Source organism: Myotis yumanensis, unplaced genomic scaffold (genome assembly GCF_028538775.1).
Source record: "Myotis yumanensis isolate MYYU_CA2020_CCGP unplaced genomic scaffold, mMyoYum1.0.hap1 SCAF_7, whole genome shotgun sequence".
NCBI lineage: Eukaryota > Metazoa > Chordata > Mammalia > Chiroptera > Vespertilionidae > Myotis > Myotis yumanensis.
Genome location: NW_027223758.1, coordinates 54526887 through 54545829, shown reverse-complemented (window position 1 = coordinate 54545829; position 18943 = coordinate 54526887). Strand labels below are relative to the sequence as shown.

Here is an 18943-nt window from a genome sequence, read left to right as displayed (position 1 = left end):
TCGAACAAATCGCTTTTCCAACAGCCTTCTGGAATAAATTAAGTTTGAGAACCGAGGTTCCACTGTATTTGTTTCGGTACAGCAAATTCATGATATATGTAAGTGGTGAGATCATACTTTGGAGTTCTTATGACAGAATAATCCTGTTAGGATATTTTTCCTTAAAAACAACAACTTATTTCTTAACTTTTAGAGATGCACAAAGACTTGAAGAATTCTTCACCAAAAATCAGCAGCTGAGAGAGCAACAGAAAGTTCTTCATGAAACCATTAAAGTTTTAGAAGATCGGTGAGTCTTGGGTGAAATTTGAAAACATAAAGAGACCACTAAGCGCTAAGCGCTAATGTTGCTCAGGGTGTGAAAGAAACAATGATCATAGGTAAATGACGAAGTAGAAAAGTTCTTGGGTCTTCTTGAGTAAGAGGTGATTTTTCCCCCTTAATAGAAAGTACATTGTATTCAGCTCTAGGACCAAAAGTGATTTTTTTTTCCCAACCTTATGTCAACTTTGGATGAATACTTTGAAATTAAGGATATACTCTTGCAATGCTTGTTGTTTTTACTAATTATAGCAATTCTTTCTAGTATCTTCTGATCTTTTCTTCACTTTATGATTTCGAGTTTGGGCTTCCAGTTCTGTTATTCTTTGAATTTTGTGTTTCTCTTCTTAACTGAATTTTTCTTTTCTAGGCCCATTCGGAGAAAAAATGTCAGTGGATGAATGCCCCTACCCTTCCCACTGAAGTATTTTATAAATTACTCTCTTATTCAGTTAATATAATTAATTGTGAACATTACCTTTTTTGTGGAGTTTCTGGATTGGTAAACATGTGGAGATGTGGGGAGAGTAGTGTACCAGGGAGGGGGGGAAAATATACATATATGTATATATATATATATATATATATATATATATATATATATATATATCTTTTATTCTGCAATTTTTTAAAAATTTTATTTAGTGATTTGGGAAAGAGAGAAAGAGAAACATCGATTTGTTGTCCCACTTATTTATGCATTCATTGGTTGATCTTGTATGCACCCTGACTGGGGATTGAACACGCAACCTTGACTTATTGGGATGATGCTCTAACCAACTTAGCTACCTGGTCAGGGCTATTCTGCAGTTTTTTAAAACTAGATTCTTTTCTATTTTTGATCTATGGTCACTAATTTCCTGTGGATATCCTGCTTCTCTACTGTTTCTTATCCTTAATGTTCTCTTGCCTTTCATTCCCTTCATCTTTAGGTCCTTAAAGTTAGGTGGGCCTATAATTCATTATGTGGTATTAATTTGGTGGTGGGAGTGGGGGAGGGACAAAAAGCGTAGTTCATTTGTGTTTATATATGCTTTTCTCTCCTTCAAATACAAATCTGAAATCTTCTTTTGGGCTTTCTTTAAGGTTTATTCCTTGTTTCATGAAGCCTCATGTAATTAAAACAAGAATGTCCTAGATCTGACCATTATTGTTTTATGGAGGAATTGATATGTATTGAGGGCCCAGGCATCCAGCACTTAACCTTCACATTAACGCTATAAGATGGATGGTAGATCCATTTTACATGTGAGGAAACTGAGCTGGGAAAGTGTTCCTACGGTTTCATGATGCCTTGTCGGTATGCTGTCTTAATTTTATAAATGTGTAAATGAATTACACTTTAACTGATTATCTCAAAGTATTTGTGCTTGACCTAAAGTTACCAAGACACATACTCTGAAATAGTTTTCACCATTGCCTATTATCTAGTCTGTTTTCTAGAAGTTTTTATTTTTATTTTTTTTTATATTGCTACTAATTGAATACTACCTTTAAATGTCTCCGTAGGTAACATTTGATAAAATTCTGCCTTATAAAATTTCATTTTAGTTTTATATCATATGTAAGAATGGTATCTAGAGCAAGCTTTATAAATCTACAAAAATTAATGTTTTTCTGAGACCTTAAAAAAGCAACACGTATTTTGTTAAAATTTCTAAATAATTCTGAAACTTGCCATCTACTCTTCATAAGATGAAGTGATTCTTACACTAATGTTGTAAAAACATTGTGAGATGTTTAGATGAAAGGAGATTACCCAATAAAGATAAATTGGATAATAAAAAGGTCTAATTTTATGTGGCTCGTTTATGTTTTGCCACTACTATTATTACATTTACAAACTTTCCTTTAAGGAACCAAAGTATTTCACTAAATCTAAGAAACAGTCACTATGCTAGAAAAGTAGAGAGAATGCATTTTTTTAAATAAAATTTTAAAAAATCTGAACAAAGCAGTTAAACCATAGTTGTTCGGTAGATTTTAATGTTTTTAAAAGCATTTTTGGTAGTCATGAGAAAGTCATATTTCAACTGTCATTAAAAGGGAAAATTGGTACTCATAATCAGAGGATTTGTGTTTCTGCAACTATTTTTCAAATACTGGACCAAATATTCTCTTTTGTCTTGCTAACTGTCTTTCTCATAGATTTGAATTTAAACATCATATTCTTCAGGAGAACTCTGACTTCCTAGACTAGGTTAAGTTCTGCTATGTGCTTTATACTTCACTAGAGGCCCAGTGCGCGAATTCGTGCACCAGTGGGGTCCCTTGGACTGGCCTGTGGGATTGGGCCGAAACCGGCTCTCTGACATCCTCCGAGGGGTCCCGGATTGTGAGAGGGCACAGGCCAGGCTGAGGGACCCCACCAGTGCATGATCGGGGCTGGAGAGGGAAGCGGGAGGTTGGCCAGCTGGGGAGGGACCACGGGAGGGCTCCAGGGTGTGTCTGGCCTTTCTCACTCAGTACTGATCGGCCAGATCCCAGCAGCAAGCTGTCCTACCAGTCGGAGCGTCTGTGCCCTGGTGGTCAGTGCACATCATAGCAAGCAGTTGGGCAGCCTTAGCATATCATTAGCATATCATGCTTTGATTGGTTGATTGGACAACCGGCCACTTAGCATATTAAGCTTTTATTATATAGGACTAGAGGCCCAGTGCACAAAAATTTGTGCACTCAGGGGTAGGGGGTACCTCAGCCCGGCCTGTGCCCTTTTGCAGTTTGGGACCCCTCGGGGGTGACCACTTGCTGGCTTAGGCCCACTCCTCAGGGGATCAGGCCTAAGCTGGCAGTCAGACATCCCTCTGGCAGCCCGGCAGCCCTCGGGGGATGTCCACTTGCCAGCGGGGAGCAGACCTAAGCTGCAGTCAGACATCCTTAGCACTGCTGAGGAGTGGGAAGAGGCTCCCTCCACCACTGCTGTACTGGCAGCCGTCAGCCTGGCTTGTGGCTGAGCAGAGCTCCCCCCTGTGAGAGCACACTGACCACCAGAGGGCAGCTCCTGCATTGAGCGTCTGCCCCCTGGTGGTCAGTGTGTGTCATAGTGACCAGTCATTCCCAGTCTTTCTGCTGTTAGGGTCAGTTTGCCTATTACCCTTTTACTATATAGGATAGAGGCCTGGTGCATGGGTGGGGGCCGGCTGGTTTGCCCTGAAGGGTGATCCGGATCAGGGTGGGGGTCCCGCTTGGGTGCCTGGCCAGCCTCGGTGAGGGGCTGATGGCTGTTTGCAGCTGGTCACACCCCCTTCAGGGTGGGGGTCCCCACTCGGGTGCCTGGCCAGTCTGGGTGAGGGGCTGAGGGCCGTTTTCAGGCTGGCGGGCGACTGAAGCTCCCAGCCTCTTTTTTTTTTTCTGGGATTTATTTACCTTCTATAGCTGTCACTGGAGCTGAGAGCTGGCTCCAGCTCTGAGGCTGCGGCTGGCTGAAAGCAGGTATCTGGGTTTGTTTAGTTTCTATAATTGAAACTCTGTTGCCATCACTGGCGCTCTAAGCTCTGAGCCCACTGCCGGCTGAAAGCAGGTACCTGGGGTTTGTTTAGCTTCTATAATTGCAACATTGTTGCATCCGGAGCTCAGAGCTGGGCTGCGGCAGGCGGGGAACCTTGGCTTCCTCCATCACTGGAGCAAGCAAGCCTCATGTTCGCTTCAGTTGCGTGGCTGCCGGCCGCCATCTTTGTTGGCAGTTAATTTGCATATCCTGCTGATTAGCCAATGGGAAGCATAGCAGAGGTATGGTTAATTACCATGTTTGTCTATTATTAGATAGGATAGTACCCTGTATTTCTTCTGTCATGGTATGAATCATACTTTGTTGTGATTACTTACTTTTTTATTGTCTGTTTTTCACTAGCAGACTGTTGTAAACTCTAAAATAAGTAACATTATGTTGGCCACCCTTGTATTTATAGTACCTACAGTACTCATTGTAGGTGTTCAGTGAAACCCTTTTGAATGAAAATAAATTCAAGGAAATTTTGGGAGGTATAGAAAGCAATTGTGCATACTTCTAAATCTGGTGAGTTTTAATTGCAAAATAAATTATTATTTCTTCATTTCTGTGAACAAGCTGGGATAAAACTCAGAACACATGTTGCTGTCTATTCTTACAAGTGGAATTACTCTTCTTTCCCTTTTTCCTACCAACTGCATTCTCCTATGAAATTGAGGCTATTTTTTTTTTCTTTCTCTGACAATTACAGTGGAGGATAGGCAAAAGGAAAGCAATGGAGCTCTGCTGATGGAAATGGGAGCATATTTTCTCACATCCATTTAAACTCAGATAGGACCAGTGAGCAATTAGGAGTTGACTCACAAATATTATTATCAAGAGTGGCAGTTGATTGGAGAAATCTGGAAGTAATAAACAAGCCAGGGAATATTGCTTTATAACTGTCAGTGGCATTTTTAAACTTGGAAATTAGGGGTCCCAAGGGATTGTTTTTCATTATACTTTACTAGAGGCCCAGTGCACAAAAATTTGTGCACTCGGGGGGGGGGGGGGGGCTCCCCAGCCCGGCCTGTGCCCTCTCGCAGTCTGGGACCCCTCGGGAGGTAACGACCTGCTGGCTTAGGCCTGCTCCCGGGTGGCAGAGGGCACGCCCAATCCCTAGGTGCAGCCCCTGGTCAGGCTCAGAGCAGGGCCGATTGGAGAGTTGGGGCACCGACCCCTGTCATGCACAGAGCAGGGCGGATTGGGAGGTTGCGATGCCACCCTCAGTCATGCTCAGGGTAGGGCTGATTGGGGGGTTGGGGCACCGCCCCCTGTCACACTTAAGGCAGGGTCAGTGGGGAGGTTGCGGCGCCACTCCCTGTCACGCACAGAGCAGGGCCGATCAGGGGGTTGGGGCGCTGACCCCTGTCATTCACAGAGCAGGGCCGATAGGAGAGTTGGGGCACCGCCCCCTGTCACACACAGAGCAGGGCGGATCAGGGGGTTGGGGCGCTGCATCCTGTCACACTCAGGGCAGGGCCAATGGGGAGGTTATGGCTCTACCCTGTCACACACAGAGCAGGGCCTGTTGGGGGTGGGGGTTGGGGCACCACACCCTGTCACACACAGAGCAGGGCTGATCAGGGGGTTGGTACGCCGCACCCTGTCAAACACAGAGCCGCAGGGTGATCAGGGGATTGGGGAGCTCCCCCCTATCAGGCACAGAGCAGGGCTGATCAGGGGGTTGGGGCGCCTTCCCCTGTCAGGAACAGAGCAGGGCGGATAGGGAGGTTGTGGCCCCGCCCCCTGTCACACACAGAGCCGCAGGGCGATCAGGGGGTTTGGGCACTGCCCCCTGTCATGCTGATCCCAGTGCTGGGAGCCTCGCTGCTCCGCTGATCCCGGTGCTGGGAGGCATATTACCCTTTTACTATATAGAATAGAGGCCTGGTGCATGGGTAGGGGCTGGCTGGTTTGCCCTGAAGGGTGTCCTGGATCAGGGTGGGGTTCCCCACTGGGGTGCCTGGCCAGTCTGGGTGAGGGGCTGAGGGCTGTTTTCCGGCAGGCAGGTGACTGAAGCTCCCAACCGGTCCTTTTTTTCTTTTTTTTCTTATTCTGGGCCAGCTTTAGCTCTGAGGCCTCGCTGCTGAAAACACTGATACAGTGTTGCGGTCCAGCTGGCTGGCTTTCAGGGGTTTTGTTTAGCTTCTATATTTGCAACATAGTACATAGTTGCTTAGAGTTGCAGCTGAGAGGCCGGCAAGTCAGGTGGGGAACGTTGGAGTCCGCAGTCACTGGAGCAAGCAAGCCTCCCTGTTCGCTTCAGTGCATGGCTGCCAGCCACCATCTTGGCTGACAGTTAATTTGCATAAGGATATGCTGATTAGCCAATGGGAAGGGTAGTGGTCGTACGCTAATTACCATGTTTCTCTTTTATTAGTGTAGACTAGAGGCCCCGGTGCATGGATTCATGCACCAGTGGGGTCCCTCGGCCTGGCCTGTGGGGATTGGGCCGAAACCGGCTCTTTGACATCCCCTGAGGGGTTCCAGATTGCGAGAGGGTGGTTCTCGGGTGACACACCCAGAATCGGGCTTCCTCCTCTCTGGTTCCGGGCGCGTCACCTGAGAACCGCAGCTGCCAAGTGACCGCAGCTCGGCAGCTCCTGCGTTGAGCATCTGCCCCTTGTGGTCATTGTGCATCATAGATACCGGTCGGATGGTTGAGCAGTCGAACAGTCACTTAGGCTTTTATATATATAGATAACATTTTAATACACTTCATAACATTTTAATATCAGATATGATTTCTTAGAAACAATAAGGTGTTTAGTTTTTAATGGCAAACTGGCTAGTAGAATGACATTTAAATAATTCATTCATTAAAAGTGGTTAATGCAATTTAACTCGTTTAGTGTTTTTTCAAAGACCTTTCAATATCCTGTGATTTTTGGCTTCTAGAAATTGTCATTCCATTAATGCAACCTTTGATCTCTAACCTTTATTTTTATATCCTTATCAAAACACTGTTTATGAGTTTTACTTTTATATGAAAAATCTCTAGGTTCTTTTTGTTTGTTTTAGTTGTACAGTTTTCATATTGTATTTCCTTTTTTATTTTTTTATTTTTTTAAATATACTTTATTGATTTTTTACAGAGAGGAGGGGAGAGGGATAGAGAGTTAGAAACATCGATGAGAGAGAAACATCGATCAGCTGCCTCTTGCACGCCCCCTACTGGGCATGTGCCCGCAACCAAGGTACATGCCCTTGACCGGAATCGAACCTGGGACCCTTGAGTCTGCAGGCTGACACTCTATCTGCTGAGCCAAACCGGTTAGGGCTGTATTTCCTTTTTAAAAAAATGGTCTATACTACCAGGCTGTGGCTTCCTTAGACACTTAAATACTTAGCATCTTACTCATTTAGATTATTGAGATGAAATTATTATCCAAGAATATGTTTCCTAAATTCCTAATGTGGGGCATGTATCTTTTTTAACTGTATAATTTTCTGATTATATAAATAATGAAATGAGTAAAATTTTGAAACATATAGAAAAACACTAAGAAGAAAATCTCCTATAATACTGATACCTGCAAGATAACGATTACTAACATTTTGGAGTACACCTTTCTCTCCACGTTCCCCTCCCCCATGTACTATATGCATTTTTCTCTGCTCTTTAGCACTCACACATAATTAGTAAAAGCTATTTGTAATCTTTTTTTGTTGACATAATAGTTGCATTGTGAATTTTTACTAACACTGGGTGTTTGTTATTTTAATGCTGAAGGGAGCAAAGTATGAGGTAACTTTTTAAAAAAAAAACTTTGAGTTCCTTAATCTTTAGTATTGATTCAACGAAAAATGTTTTTGAGCACTCATTAGTGTTATAATATGTGCTAAGCAAAGCAAATGCAAGCTTGCTTAAGATATAATGCTGCCCCCTGAGCATTGTACTGGCATATTTTGGCTATAATATTAAAATAAGGTTAGGTTCTTCAATAACTAAGTTCCCTTGAATAGAGTTTGAAATTAGCAGATTTTTACAGAATTTCACTCAGAATTGCAATCTGTAGAAAGTTTTGTTGTAGCATGATTTCAGCCTATTTGAGAATTTGTTAAAGGTATGAATATACCATTAAATTAGTTAATTTTCTCTATATTTGCAAGTCAATTCTTTAGTTCTTCATAAAGAATAAAAATCTTGGGGTTCAAATATTTTAAAAAATCTTTTAGTACTTGAAAATTTTTTTTTAATTTCAGCTTTACTAAGGTATAATTGGCAAAGAAAATTGTAAAATAAAGTGTACATCTTAGTTGATAGACATACATTTTGAAAGAATTCCTACCCTTTGGGGATAACACACCCATCACTCACTTATTTACTTATTTTTTTATGAGAACATTTAAGTTCTATTCTAAAAATGTTTTGTTTTTGTTTCATAGATTAAGAGCAGGATTATGTGATCGCTGTGCAGTAACTGAAGAACATATGCGAAAAAAACAGCAAGAATTTGAAAATATCCGGCAGCAGAATCTTAAACTTATCACAGAGCTTAGTGAGTTTCCTTTTTCATTTGTTAAGTATTTAAAGCATAATGTACTATTGTTAAAAACCTATTAGTAAATTGGTTGCAACCAAATAAATGGATTGTTTACATATATTTTTCCTTATTTAGGCAAAAGTTCAAATGTCCTTCCTTCACTTTGTATAGATTTAATCTCATGATTATTTTAGTAAGAAATACCAGAAGATTGTGCACATACTGTCCACATTGGCCTTAAAGTCTCACCAGCTGTAATACAAGAAGTAAATTTCCTACAGATATGTCCAAATTTGCTTCTTTGGTTTTACCTTTATTTTGTGTAATTTGACTATTTAGTAAACTTAAATACAAAACAGACAATATAATGTTCTACAAAGGTGTATCCTTTTTTTGTTTTCATGACATACTATTACAAGTATATCATTTTCAATTAGGATCCTTTACCCATTTAATATAGGGTTTTCTTTCATTCTTAGCCTTTTCCTCCTAACCTTTTTCTATTCTAATACCTCTCAACCTTTTCTTTTACCTGTTTTTATTTTTTAAATATATTTTTATTAATTTCAGAGAGGAGGGGAGAGGGAGAAAGAGAAACATCAATGATGAGAATCATTTTTTTTTTTTTTTTTCGCTTAAAGTATTACAAAGGGTATTACATAAGTGTCGAGAATCATTGATTGGCTGCCTCCTGCACGCCCCCTACTGGGGATCAAACCTGCAACCTGGGCATGTGCCCTTGACCGGAATTGAACCTGGGACCCTTTGGTCTGTAGGCCAATGCTCTATCCACTGAGCCAAACCAGCCAGGGCCCAAAGTTATTGTAAAAATAAACACACTAAGGGCTTCGTGTTTATGAATTTTTGGTGTTTCTATCTTATTGATACTGTTTTCTTCCTGTCCTGTCTTTCTTTTTTTGTTACTACTCTTGCCAATTATTGAATTTGGAGTATAATTGATTTTCTTCTATTTCATTTTAATTTCATTATTTTGGGGTTTGTACCCTCTATTCATTGAAGATAAATATCAGGGTTGTGCCGCTTGCTTTTGAACACACTCTTGAGTGTCACAGCTTTAATTTTATTCTATACTGGGGTTTTCTGTTTTGTTTTGTTTTTAAACATGTTTTTTAGTTGATTTTAGAAAGAGGGGAAGGGAGAGAGAGAGAGAAACATCCATCTGCTGTCTCCTGCATGCCCGCTACTGGGGATCGAGCCCACCCCGAGGCATATGCCCTGACTAGAAATCAAACCAGTGACCTTTTGGTGCATGGGATAATGCTCAAGCAACTGAGCCACACTGGCCAGGGCTTTACCATTGTTTTTTTGTTTTTGTTGTTTTCTTATAAGCTATTACATAGGTCCCTCTTTTTCCCCCATTAACCTCTTCCAGCCCACTCCCGTTCTCCCCCCACCATTTTTTTAAATTCTTATTTTTATTCTTTTTGATCAACTCATTTAACAATAGCCTAACTTGTCAATGTTTTCTTCTCACTTTGGTATATTAACAAATCAATCTTCCCATCACTCATCTGTGAAAAATAACTTAATTTTTTAAGATAAATTTTAGACTTCCTTAGCGAAAAATTAAAAAAAAAAAAAAATTTTAGACTTCTTAGCCTGCTTTTAAAGGTTTTCTACCATTTATTATACCCAGTTAGTCTTTCTAACTTTGTTCCATTAATTCTCTGCATAGAATAATCACCTGTCCAGTTCATTTGTCCTCTGTCGTGAATTTTTTTCTGGTTTCAAGGGCCCAAAACAACCTTTTTCTCCTTGAAATTTTCTTTAGTACTTTATCTGTACCTCTCCAATGCCCTTGTGACTTTCAGGTATATAAAATGTGTTTAATTATAGCTTGTCTCTCATTAAACTACACCTTTCTGTAGACCATTGTCCATATCTTAAGGTTTTTCTAGATCCTTCACAGGAGGTAGTCTAGCAACCTCACATATAGTAGATAGTCAAAAAATTTTGTTTGCTCAATTTAAGAAAATATTTTTAGGCCTGGTCAGAGTGGCTCAGTGGTTGAGCATCAGCCTATGAATCAGAAGGTCATATGCCTAGGTCAGTGGTCGGCAAACCATGGCTCACGAGCCACATGCGGCTCTTTGGCCCCTTGAGTGTGGCTCTTCCACAAAATACCACGTGCGGGCGTGCACGTACAGTGCACTTGAAACTTCGTGGCTCATGCGCAGAAGTAGGTTTTCGGCCTGGGCAAGTCTATTTTGAAGAAGTGGCGTTAGAAGAAGAGGAGGGTGGACATATAGAGAGGATGAACGAAAGGAGATATACGAAACAAGTATACAAGACGAGTGTGGATGGGAGAGTTGGAAGGGGTCAACCTCAGCGAACATACCTCAATCAGATTGAGGACGTTTTTAGCAAAGGCCAGTTTAGGAGTACCCTAATTAAGTTAATAACAATGTACCTACCTATATAGTTTAAGTTTAAAAAATTTGGCTCTCAAAAGAAATTTCAATCGTTGTACTATTGATATTTGGCTGTGTTGACTAATGAGTTTGCCAACCACTGGCCTAGGTTGTGGGCTTGATCCCCCAGCAGGGGGCATGCAGGAGGCAGCCAATCAATGATTCTCTCTCATCATTGATGTTTCTATCTCTCTCTCCCTCTCCCTTTCTCTCTGAAATCAATAAAAATATATTTTAAAAAAGAAAAGAAAATACGTTTAAATTAGTAAAGCACTAAATTATTAACAAATTTTTAGAATATGATTAATTTTCTTTGGTACAGGTTAATTGGATTTACTGTTATTGATTATATATTTATATATATTTAGCTCCTAGTAAAACACATCCTTAACCAGGTACATCATAGTAAGGATTGGTAAGAGATTTGTACTGGCTACAGTAGAAATTATAGCCCATAATTGAGTTTTTGCTTTATAAATTAAATATGGGTGGATAGGAAATTTTAGTTGAGGTGGATTCAAACAGACTTCAATCGATATGTTTAGATTATTGATATAATTACTCATAAAACATAGAGTATCACTAAAGGAGAAAATATGATTGTGTTTATGTTATGAAAATTACACTGATATCCAGTGTTATATTACTTTTATGATCAGATTTATTTCAAGATAAATGACTCTCACTAAAATGGTATTTGAAATTAGTAGAACTGAGTAACCAGGTGGAATGCTTTCTTGTCCTCAATATGAATAATTAGACCCTACTCCCCAGTACATGAGGTACTCTTTTCTTTTTTTGCTCACAAGCATTACATAAATTATTAATCATTTACATGGAACTGGCAGAATATGAGATGTAATCACTACCTAGTAACAAATTAGCTTTGCATGGTAACATTAATCCTAACATTTTGACTTAGAATTAAAAATCCTAATGTCTCTATAATTGTTGAAATTATTGAAAAAGCCTGACATACATGTTAAAAGAGTTATAATATGTGCCATTTTTTTCACATTATATTTAAGTGAATGAAAAGAATACTCTACAGGAAGAAAATAAAAAGCTTTCTGAACAACTGCAGCAGAAAATTGAGTAAGTATATTTTCTAAATTGCAGTAGAAAATTGAATAATTGAATATTTTCCCCAACTTTTCTTGCTTCATTTTATTTAGCTATACAAACTGTAAAATATATTAAGAGTTGCAGATTTCATTTTTAAAAATTATAAAGTGTTCTGTAATAAAAAAATGTAAAGAAAATCCCTATATTTTTGTTCATGTTTTGGGAATACATATGAAAGTGTATATATCTCTTAGCGCGAGAAAGTATCTGAACATTTTAATTTAAAATGTTTTAATTTTCATAATTATTATAAATAATACATTATTAAAATACTTATATTTCAAATAAATATTTTAGTTTTGTTACCTTTCTTCCAGCCCTGTCCTGGAAGCTTCCTAAGAGCAAACTGAATAAGTATTTCCACTTCTCAGGCCACAAAAACTCTCTCTCTCTGATCTTTCCCTCTCCCACCATTTCTCTTAAAGAATAAAAATAACTTTTATCCTGTGTACCAGTTACTCTTCTTTGTGTTTTATGTTTATTATTTCTATTGTTCAGTATGATTCTTCAAGGTAGTTTTATTATCTGTACTTTATGGATGAAGGAACCAAAGCTTACAAAAATCAAGTAACTTGCCTTGGTCTCACAGTAGTAGGTTTTAACACCATCACTCAGACCCATATCTTCTGACTTAAAGGCCTCTGTTCTTTTCTTTATGTGACAGTGTCTCCAAAAAATAGCCTAATGGTCGACCAGTGCAGAGCAGAGATATGGCTACCTCTTATTTTCCACTTACATAAAATTTATATAATATTATTTTAATAATTAGGATTCAGGAAAGTCTCAATGGTTTTATAGGGCTCTGAAAGAGCCTATTATATTTGAGTAGACATCTATAACAATTTTGGTATAAACTATGCTGATGTAATATTCTTTTGGTTTAGAAGAGTTACTCTCTTACGTATAAACACATCTCAAAGGTGAAATTAACATCCTTATCAGAATACTTTAGGTAGTGGATATCCAGTAGGGTTTTGATATTCCTCCCATGTGATCAGTCACTATACATTGGGAGCCAAAGGGGATTTTGAGGAGGGATAACAGATGAGAACAGAAGCGAGGGGATCAGACTGAGGCTATCAAACATGTATATGAAAAGGTCAACACTTACTAATTTTCCTCATGCTGTTAGAACACAGATTCATAATCTTTTACATACAATTCTAAAACCCAAAAGGTGTTTGTTTTTTTAAAATGTTATCTACAACTTACCTCAACTGACAAGATGCTATTTATAGTTCTTATTTATCCCACCATTTCATGTGAGCATTCGATGGTTTGCTGTGAAAATATCCATGTGCTTGGCTACAGGATGATACCTCAGGCTCCCCTGTGTTATATAATCATCTCTATATAATCTATATTACCTTTCATGTAAAAAAAAATCTGAACTCTGAATCACATCTGCTTCCAAAGATTTCAGATAAGTGATTGTTGACCTATATTAGTTTATGTTATGGGAAGTTATTTAGCACAGGTAACTTATGATGTTTTATACACATCAACCTTGATACCTATGAATACTGAAGATAAATAAGATAATATTTATATGTTATATAGAGGTTAATAGAAATTAGGTGATTACCTCAACAACCAAGCTATATAAAGTATATTGAAACCAAATAATGTCATTCACTTGATAGAAATACCAGTATTAGTTCTGATTAGAATTAGTTTATTTTTAGTGTTCTCAAATTCAAGTATTTTTCCTGTTGAGGCTCATTGATATTTTAGAAAAGATGTAAAAGCTGAAGTTTAAATTACAGTAAAGATGAATCAGGTAGACAAGCTCAGGGCAAGTATGTTTATTTAGGATATGCCTTAGTCAGAATAATGTAGGAGGTAATCTATTGTCTTTTAATTCTCTTCTGAAATTTAAGATAGTGGTTATTTTCACAAGGCAACTTCTTTGTAGCTTGCTCTCCTTGAAAAAATTTTCTTTTCCTTGCAGTTTAAAGAAATAACAAGTATTATCTTATAAAGGCAACATGGTTTCCTCTGATTACCTAACTGTAACATTATGCTATTAGCACCTGAAGTTCCCCTGAACTTTAGAAAAATTATTTGACCTATACTTTTGCTAGTGAAATGTAGTAATTCTAACTTACCTAAACTGATTTTGATGTTACAGATACCTTATATGGTAGGACAGTTATTTAATGACATTATAGTGAGAAATTACTCAGTAACAATTTGTCATTATAAAGTTTAAATATATATATATTTCAACTCTACCAGTCACAGAAAGCAGATAATTAACTAAGTTAGGTATTGGGGTCACCAGCGGTTGCCAACCTTTTGGACCTCACGGACCACCAGTGGTCTGCGGACCACCAGTTGGCAACCGCTGAGGGTCATGACTCTTTGTTTCGGGAAATGGATGTACTGGTTCAGTGAAAGTCAAAGGAGTCAATATTTCAGTGTATACACTTAAAGACTGTAGGATTCATGTCATTCACTGTTCTCTTCTATGTGGACAGAGTTAAAAATAAAGTTTTTGTTTCATTTTGTTTTTTAAGATGAGCTACACTGCCCTCTTCTAAATTGAATTCCTTGTATGACTTCTTTAACAGAATTGTTTGAATACCTTTAGTACAAGTTCAGTCTCCCAAGCCTATTTAATTTCAGTGAGATGAAACTATTAGAAAGTTCTTTCTAAGTTTGTGTAGAAATCACTCTACTTATATGTAAGTTGTATTTGTTGATACTGATTTTTGCCTTCTGGGACCATCTGGAACAAGTTATTCCCTCTTCTACCTAGACCTTTGTATACATGAAGACAACTATCATGGCCCTCCTGAATCCTTTTCTTTTTTAATATATTTTTATTGATTTCAGAGAGGAAGGGGGAGGGGGAGAGAGAGAGAAACATCAATGATGAGAGAGACTCATTGATCCGCTGCCTCCTGCATGCCCCCTACTGGGGGTCTGTGGAGAGCGGCTACAGCTTTTGGACAGGTTCAAGCTTTGGACTAATGAGAGGGCACATGGAAGTTGTTTAGTTTTTCCTTTTTTTTTTTAATAACAAAGGAAGGACAAAGGAGAACAAAGGCAGCACTTGTTTATTTGGACCCCTCTAGTTAGAGCTAATTTTCAATTGTTTTTTTCTTTCTTTTGTGATCCCTGCTAATTCTAGATTGGCTCTGCCAGGAAGTCAATTTCTTCTCATTATTCATTCATGTTTCAGGTTGAATTTTTATGACTAATAGGCAGGTAGGCTGTGATGTGATTAAAGTGAGGTCAGATAGATTTCACACTCCATTAATTTATAAGCCTTTCTCATATGACCAGCTTACTCTGTTTTTCCAGAATAAGACAGTTGAATTTGTAGGGAGAGATGAAAAATAAGATAGTAGCTCTAAATAGTTCTAAAATCTTCAATAAAAAATATAGGATATAGACCACAGTAATATTGATATGATCCAGGAAATTAAGATATAAATACATGTTAGAAAATATTAATCTTTATCTTCTAATGTTTTTTTTTTAAATCTCTGTTGGTCATAGTTTATAAAATTTTCATATTATTGTATGTTTAGAGATTGTATTACAAATTGTAATAGCATAGACTGTAATAGCATAGACTGGTTTTGTCATGTAAAGACTCAGTGCCTGCTAGACTGGTAGGAATTGAGTTGCAGATAAAGTCAGTAATGATTTGACATGGGAAAGTCAATTGAGTTAAAGTTAATTAACTTTACTCAATAATTACAATTTAATTCAAACCCAGTCTTTAGGTGCCATATGCCTACATCAGCACAAATTTATTTTTCTAGTGGGATCTGGGAATCTCTCATTCTCATTCATTTACTCACTAAATATTTATTGAGTACCTACTATGTGCCTATTCTTGTGGACACATGATGTATAGGTGAATCAAAGATCCTTATCTCTTGTTTACATTCTAGCAGGTGAGCAATAGGTAAGTCCATTATATACTATGTTAGAAAGCAGTAAATACTATGGATAAGGTAAAAGAGCAGGATAACAAAAAATGAGTACTAAGGCATAGGAAGAAGAATTGTAATTTCAAATAGTGTGTTCACAGTAGGCCTTAATGAGAAAGTAAAATTCCAGCAAAGACTTGAAGAAGAGGAGGTAATTAGCCATGTGATATATGTGCATTCCAAGCAAATGGACCAGCTAGAGCAAAGAACCTAAGGTAGGAGTATGCCTGGTGTGTTTGAGGAACCTCAAGGAACCAAGGGTGGCTGGGCTAGAGCATGATAATGAAAGCAGGTCAGGGGATATAGGCAAGGGGAACAGTCAGATCATTAGGACCTTATAAATCATTAAGAGGAATTTGGTTTGTATTTTAAGTTTTAATCAGGGGAGTGACATAACGAGTTTTAATAGGTCTGTTCTGACTGATGTTTTGAGACTAGACTATAAGGGCACCTGAATAAAAGCAGTGCCAGAAACTCAAAGGTAGAATCCTACTTGTAGTCAGTCGTTTGTCTCTTGGTCTACACTAAGGATAACACATTGAATGGTTATCAGTATTATCTTGGGAGTCTGGCTGCTGGGATTTAGATCCTGGTTCTGTTATTTACTACTAGAAGCCCGGTGCACAAAAATTTGTGCACTGGCGGGGGGTGAGGTGGCCCCTCAGCCCAACCTGTTCTTTCTTACAGTCTGGGACCCCTCGGGAGATAACCACCTGCTGGCTTAGGCCCACTCCCCTGGTAGCAGATGGCACACCCAATCCCGCGGTGTCTGCCCCGTCTCCCCCGGTCGCAGATGGCAGGCCCGGATCCCGTGCTGGGACAGGCGGCTCAGATCGTGTTGCCGCCCACCCCACCCCATACACGGCAGACCAGGATCTCACGCTGGGGTGGCCGGGGATCACGCTGTGGCCAGCCCCAGGCGGGGCGGCGCAGCGGGGTCTGCCTGCAGTATGCAAATTAGTTGTCATCTTTGTTGGCGGTTATCGCGCTGATAAGCCAATGGGAGGTGTAGCGAAGGTACGGTCAATTACCATGTTTGTCTATTATTAGATAGGATTTTAGTAAGTGACTTAACTTCTGTAACTTCCATTTTCTCATTTGTAAAATGAGACTGTTAGTATTAACTTCATACTTTGAACAGTGTCTGGCAGTGTAAACCTACAAGAATGTTGGTAATTAATATTATTTATCACCATATTTTTGTCAGTTGCCAAGTCATGTTGATTCTACTACTACAATGTTTAGTACTGGTCCCTTCCTTTCTGCAGCTTTTTTCAACATCCTAGTTCAGTGGTCGGCAAACTGCGGCTCGCGAGCCACATGCGGCTCTTTGGCCCCGAGTGTGGCTCTTCCACAAAATACCACGTGCGGGCGCGCATGTACAGTGCGATTGAAACTTCATGGCCCATGTGCAGAAGTTGGTATTTTGTGGGAGAGCCACTCTCAAGGGGCCAAAGAGCTGCATGTGGCTCACGAGCCGCAGTTTGCCGACCACTGGTAAGACTTAAAACTTTAAGTAAAGTTTATTAAGTTAATTTTAGGGAATGTTGTGGAGTGAAAGAAGATGTAGTGTCAAGGATTGAGAAAGGTATGTTGAGATGGTTTGGGCATATAGAGAGGATGAACAAAAGGAGATAGACGAAACAAGTATACAAGATGAGTGTGGATGGGAGAGTTGGAAGGGGTCAACCTCAGCGAACATACCTCAATCAGATTGAGGACGTTTTTAGCAAAGGCCAGTTTAGGAGTACCCTAATTAAGTTAATAACAATGTACCTACCTATATAGTTTAAGTTTAAAAAATCTGGCTCTCAAAAGAAATTTCAATCGTGGTACTGTTGATGTTTGGCTCTGTTGACTAATGAGTTTGCCGACCACTGGCCTAGTTCAAACCCACAGGTGATCTTGGCTGGACTATTGTAGCCCCTACCTAATTGATTTCCTTGCCTCTTTTCTTTCTGTCCCAGTCTTGCACAATGCTACTGGATTGTCGCATTACTTCCATGCTCTAAAACCTTAATTCCTTTCCTCTTGCTTTCTAAACTATGTGCACACTTCATTAAGGCCCTCCTTCACATAGTTCCAGTGTGCCCTTCTCCAACACCAGTATACAATACTGCCGGCCTTTACTCAAACTCTGTGCATCCTCTGCTGATTTTCTCAGCCATTTGAAATTCTTTTAATTTCACCTCAAGTGGCAGCAACTACACTTTGTACATTTCTTCTCACAATAATATTCTCCACTCTAATCATTTGAATCCTTATATTTAGATTTTGAACTTTAGATGCAAGGAATTATATGTCTTAAGTTTCACCTGTGTCTTTCTCTAGCTCTATACCATATGGTAGATGTTTTAGTAAATATTCATTGAATTGATTTTCTTTCAATTGTCATTATTTTCCTCTAGGAATGATCAACAGCATCAAGCAGCTGAGCTTGAATCTGAGGAAAATGTTATTCCAGATTCACCAATAACGGCCTTTTCATTTTCTGGCATTAATCGGCTACGAAGAAGGGAGAACCTCCATGTCCGATACATAGAACAAACATATACTAAACCGGAGCTCTCTGTGTGTACAAATGGTAAGAATTTAGAGTTACACTTCAGTTATTTGGTTTTGTAAAAATAGTATCCATCTATTGTTTTTGTGTTATGCAATTTCATGGAAGGTAAATAGTCATTGTTCAGGTAAACTTGTTATACCTGTAAATTTAACTTCCACTAATGAAGTGACTGGAAAGACATTTTCTACCTGTATTATATATAGACATGTATTGTTCTTCTGAATATGTAAACACCCAGCATTTCATAAACATTGTTTATAGTTTCTTGTTTTATTTTTATTTAAAAAACATTCTTATTGTATATATCTGAGTGGGATAACAGGAAAGAGGAAAGGAACTTAACACTAATTTTTACCTACTGTGCGCTGAGTGGTTTGAATACAGTATTACTATATTTGAATTCTCATGTAGCTATTAGCACCTATATTTTATAGATTATGAAAAAATGCTCTTTAGAAGGGTTAAATAACTCACTCAGGGTCACCTCTCAAGTAAGTAGATGAGTCAGAATTCAAATACAGATCTTCCTAACTTAAACTTCTGTATTTTCCAGATCTTGCCCACATTGAAAATCC

The 18943-nt window shown here is 38.8% G+C and overlaps 1 protein-coding gene across 5 annotated transcripts in view; it reads left to right on the top strand.

Moving 5' to 3' along the window:
• RBBP8 (RB binding protein 8, endonuclease) overlaps positions 1–18943 on the top strand; it is a 97070-nt gene that overhangs the window by 43661 nt on the left and 34466 nt on the right. For 4 of the 5 annotated variants that reach the window (XM_070420519.1, XM_070420518.1, XM_070420520.1 and 1 more), the window contains 4 exons: positions 194–289; positions 8201–8313; positions 11759–11825; positions 18211–18386. In XM_070420519.1, coding sequence (XP_070276620.1) covers positions 194–289; positions 8201–8313; positions 11759–11825; positions 18211–18386 — 452 coding nt within the window. The remainder of the gene's footprint in view (positions 1–193; positions 290–8200; positions 8314–11758; positions 11826–18210; positions 18387–18943) is intronic. The other variant, XM_070420523.1, reaches the window with a different exon arrangement.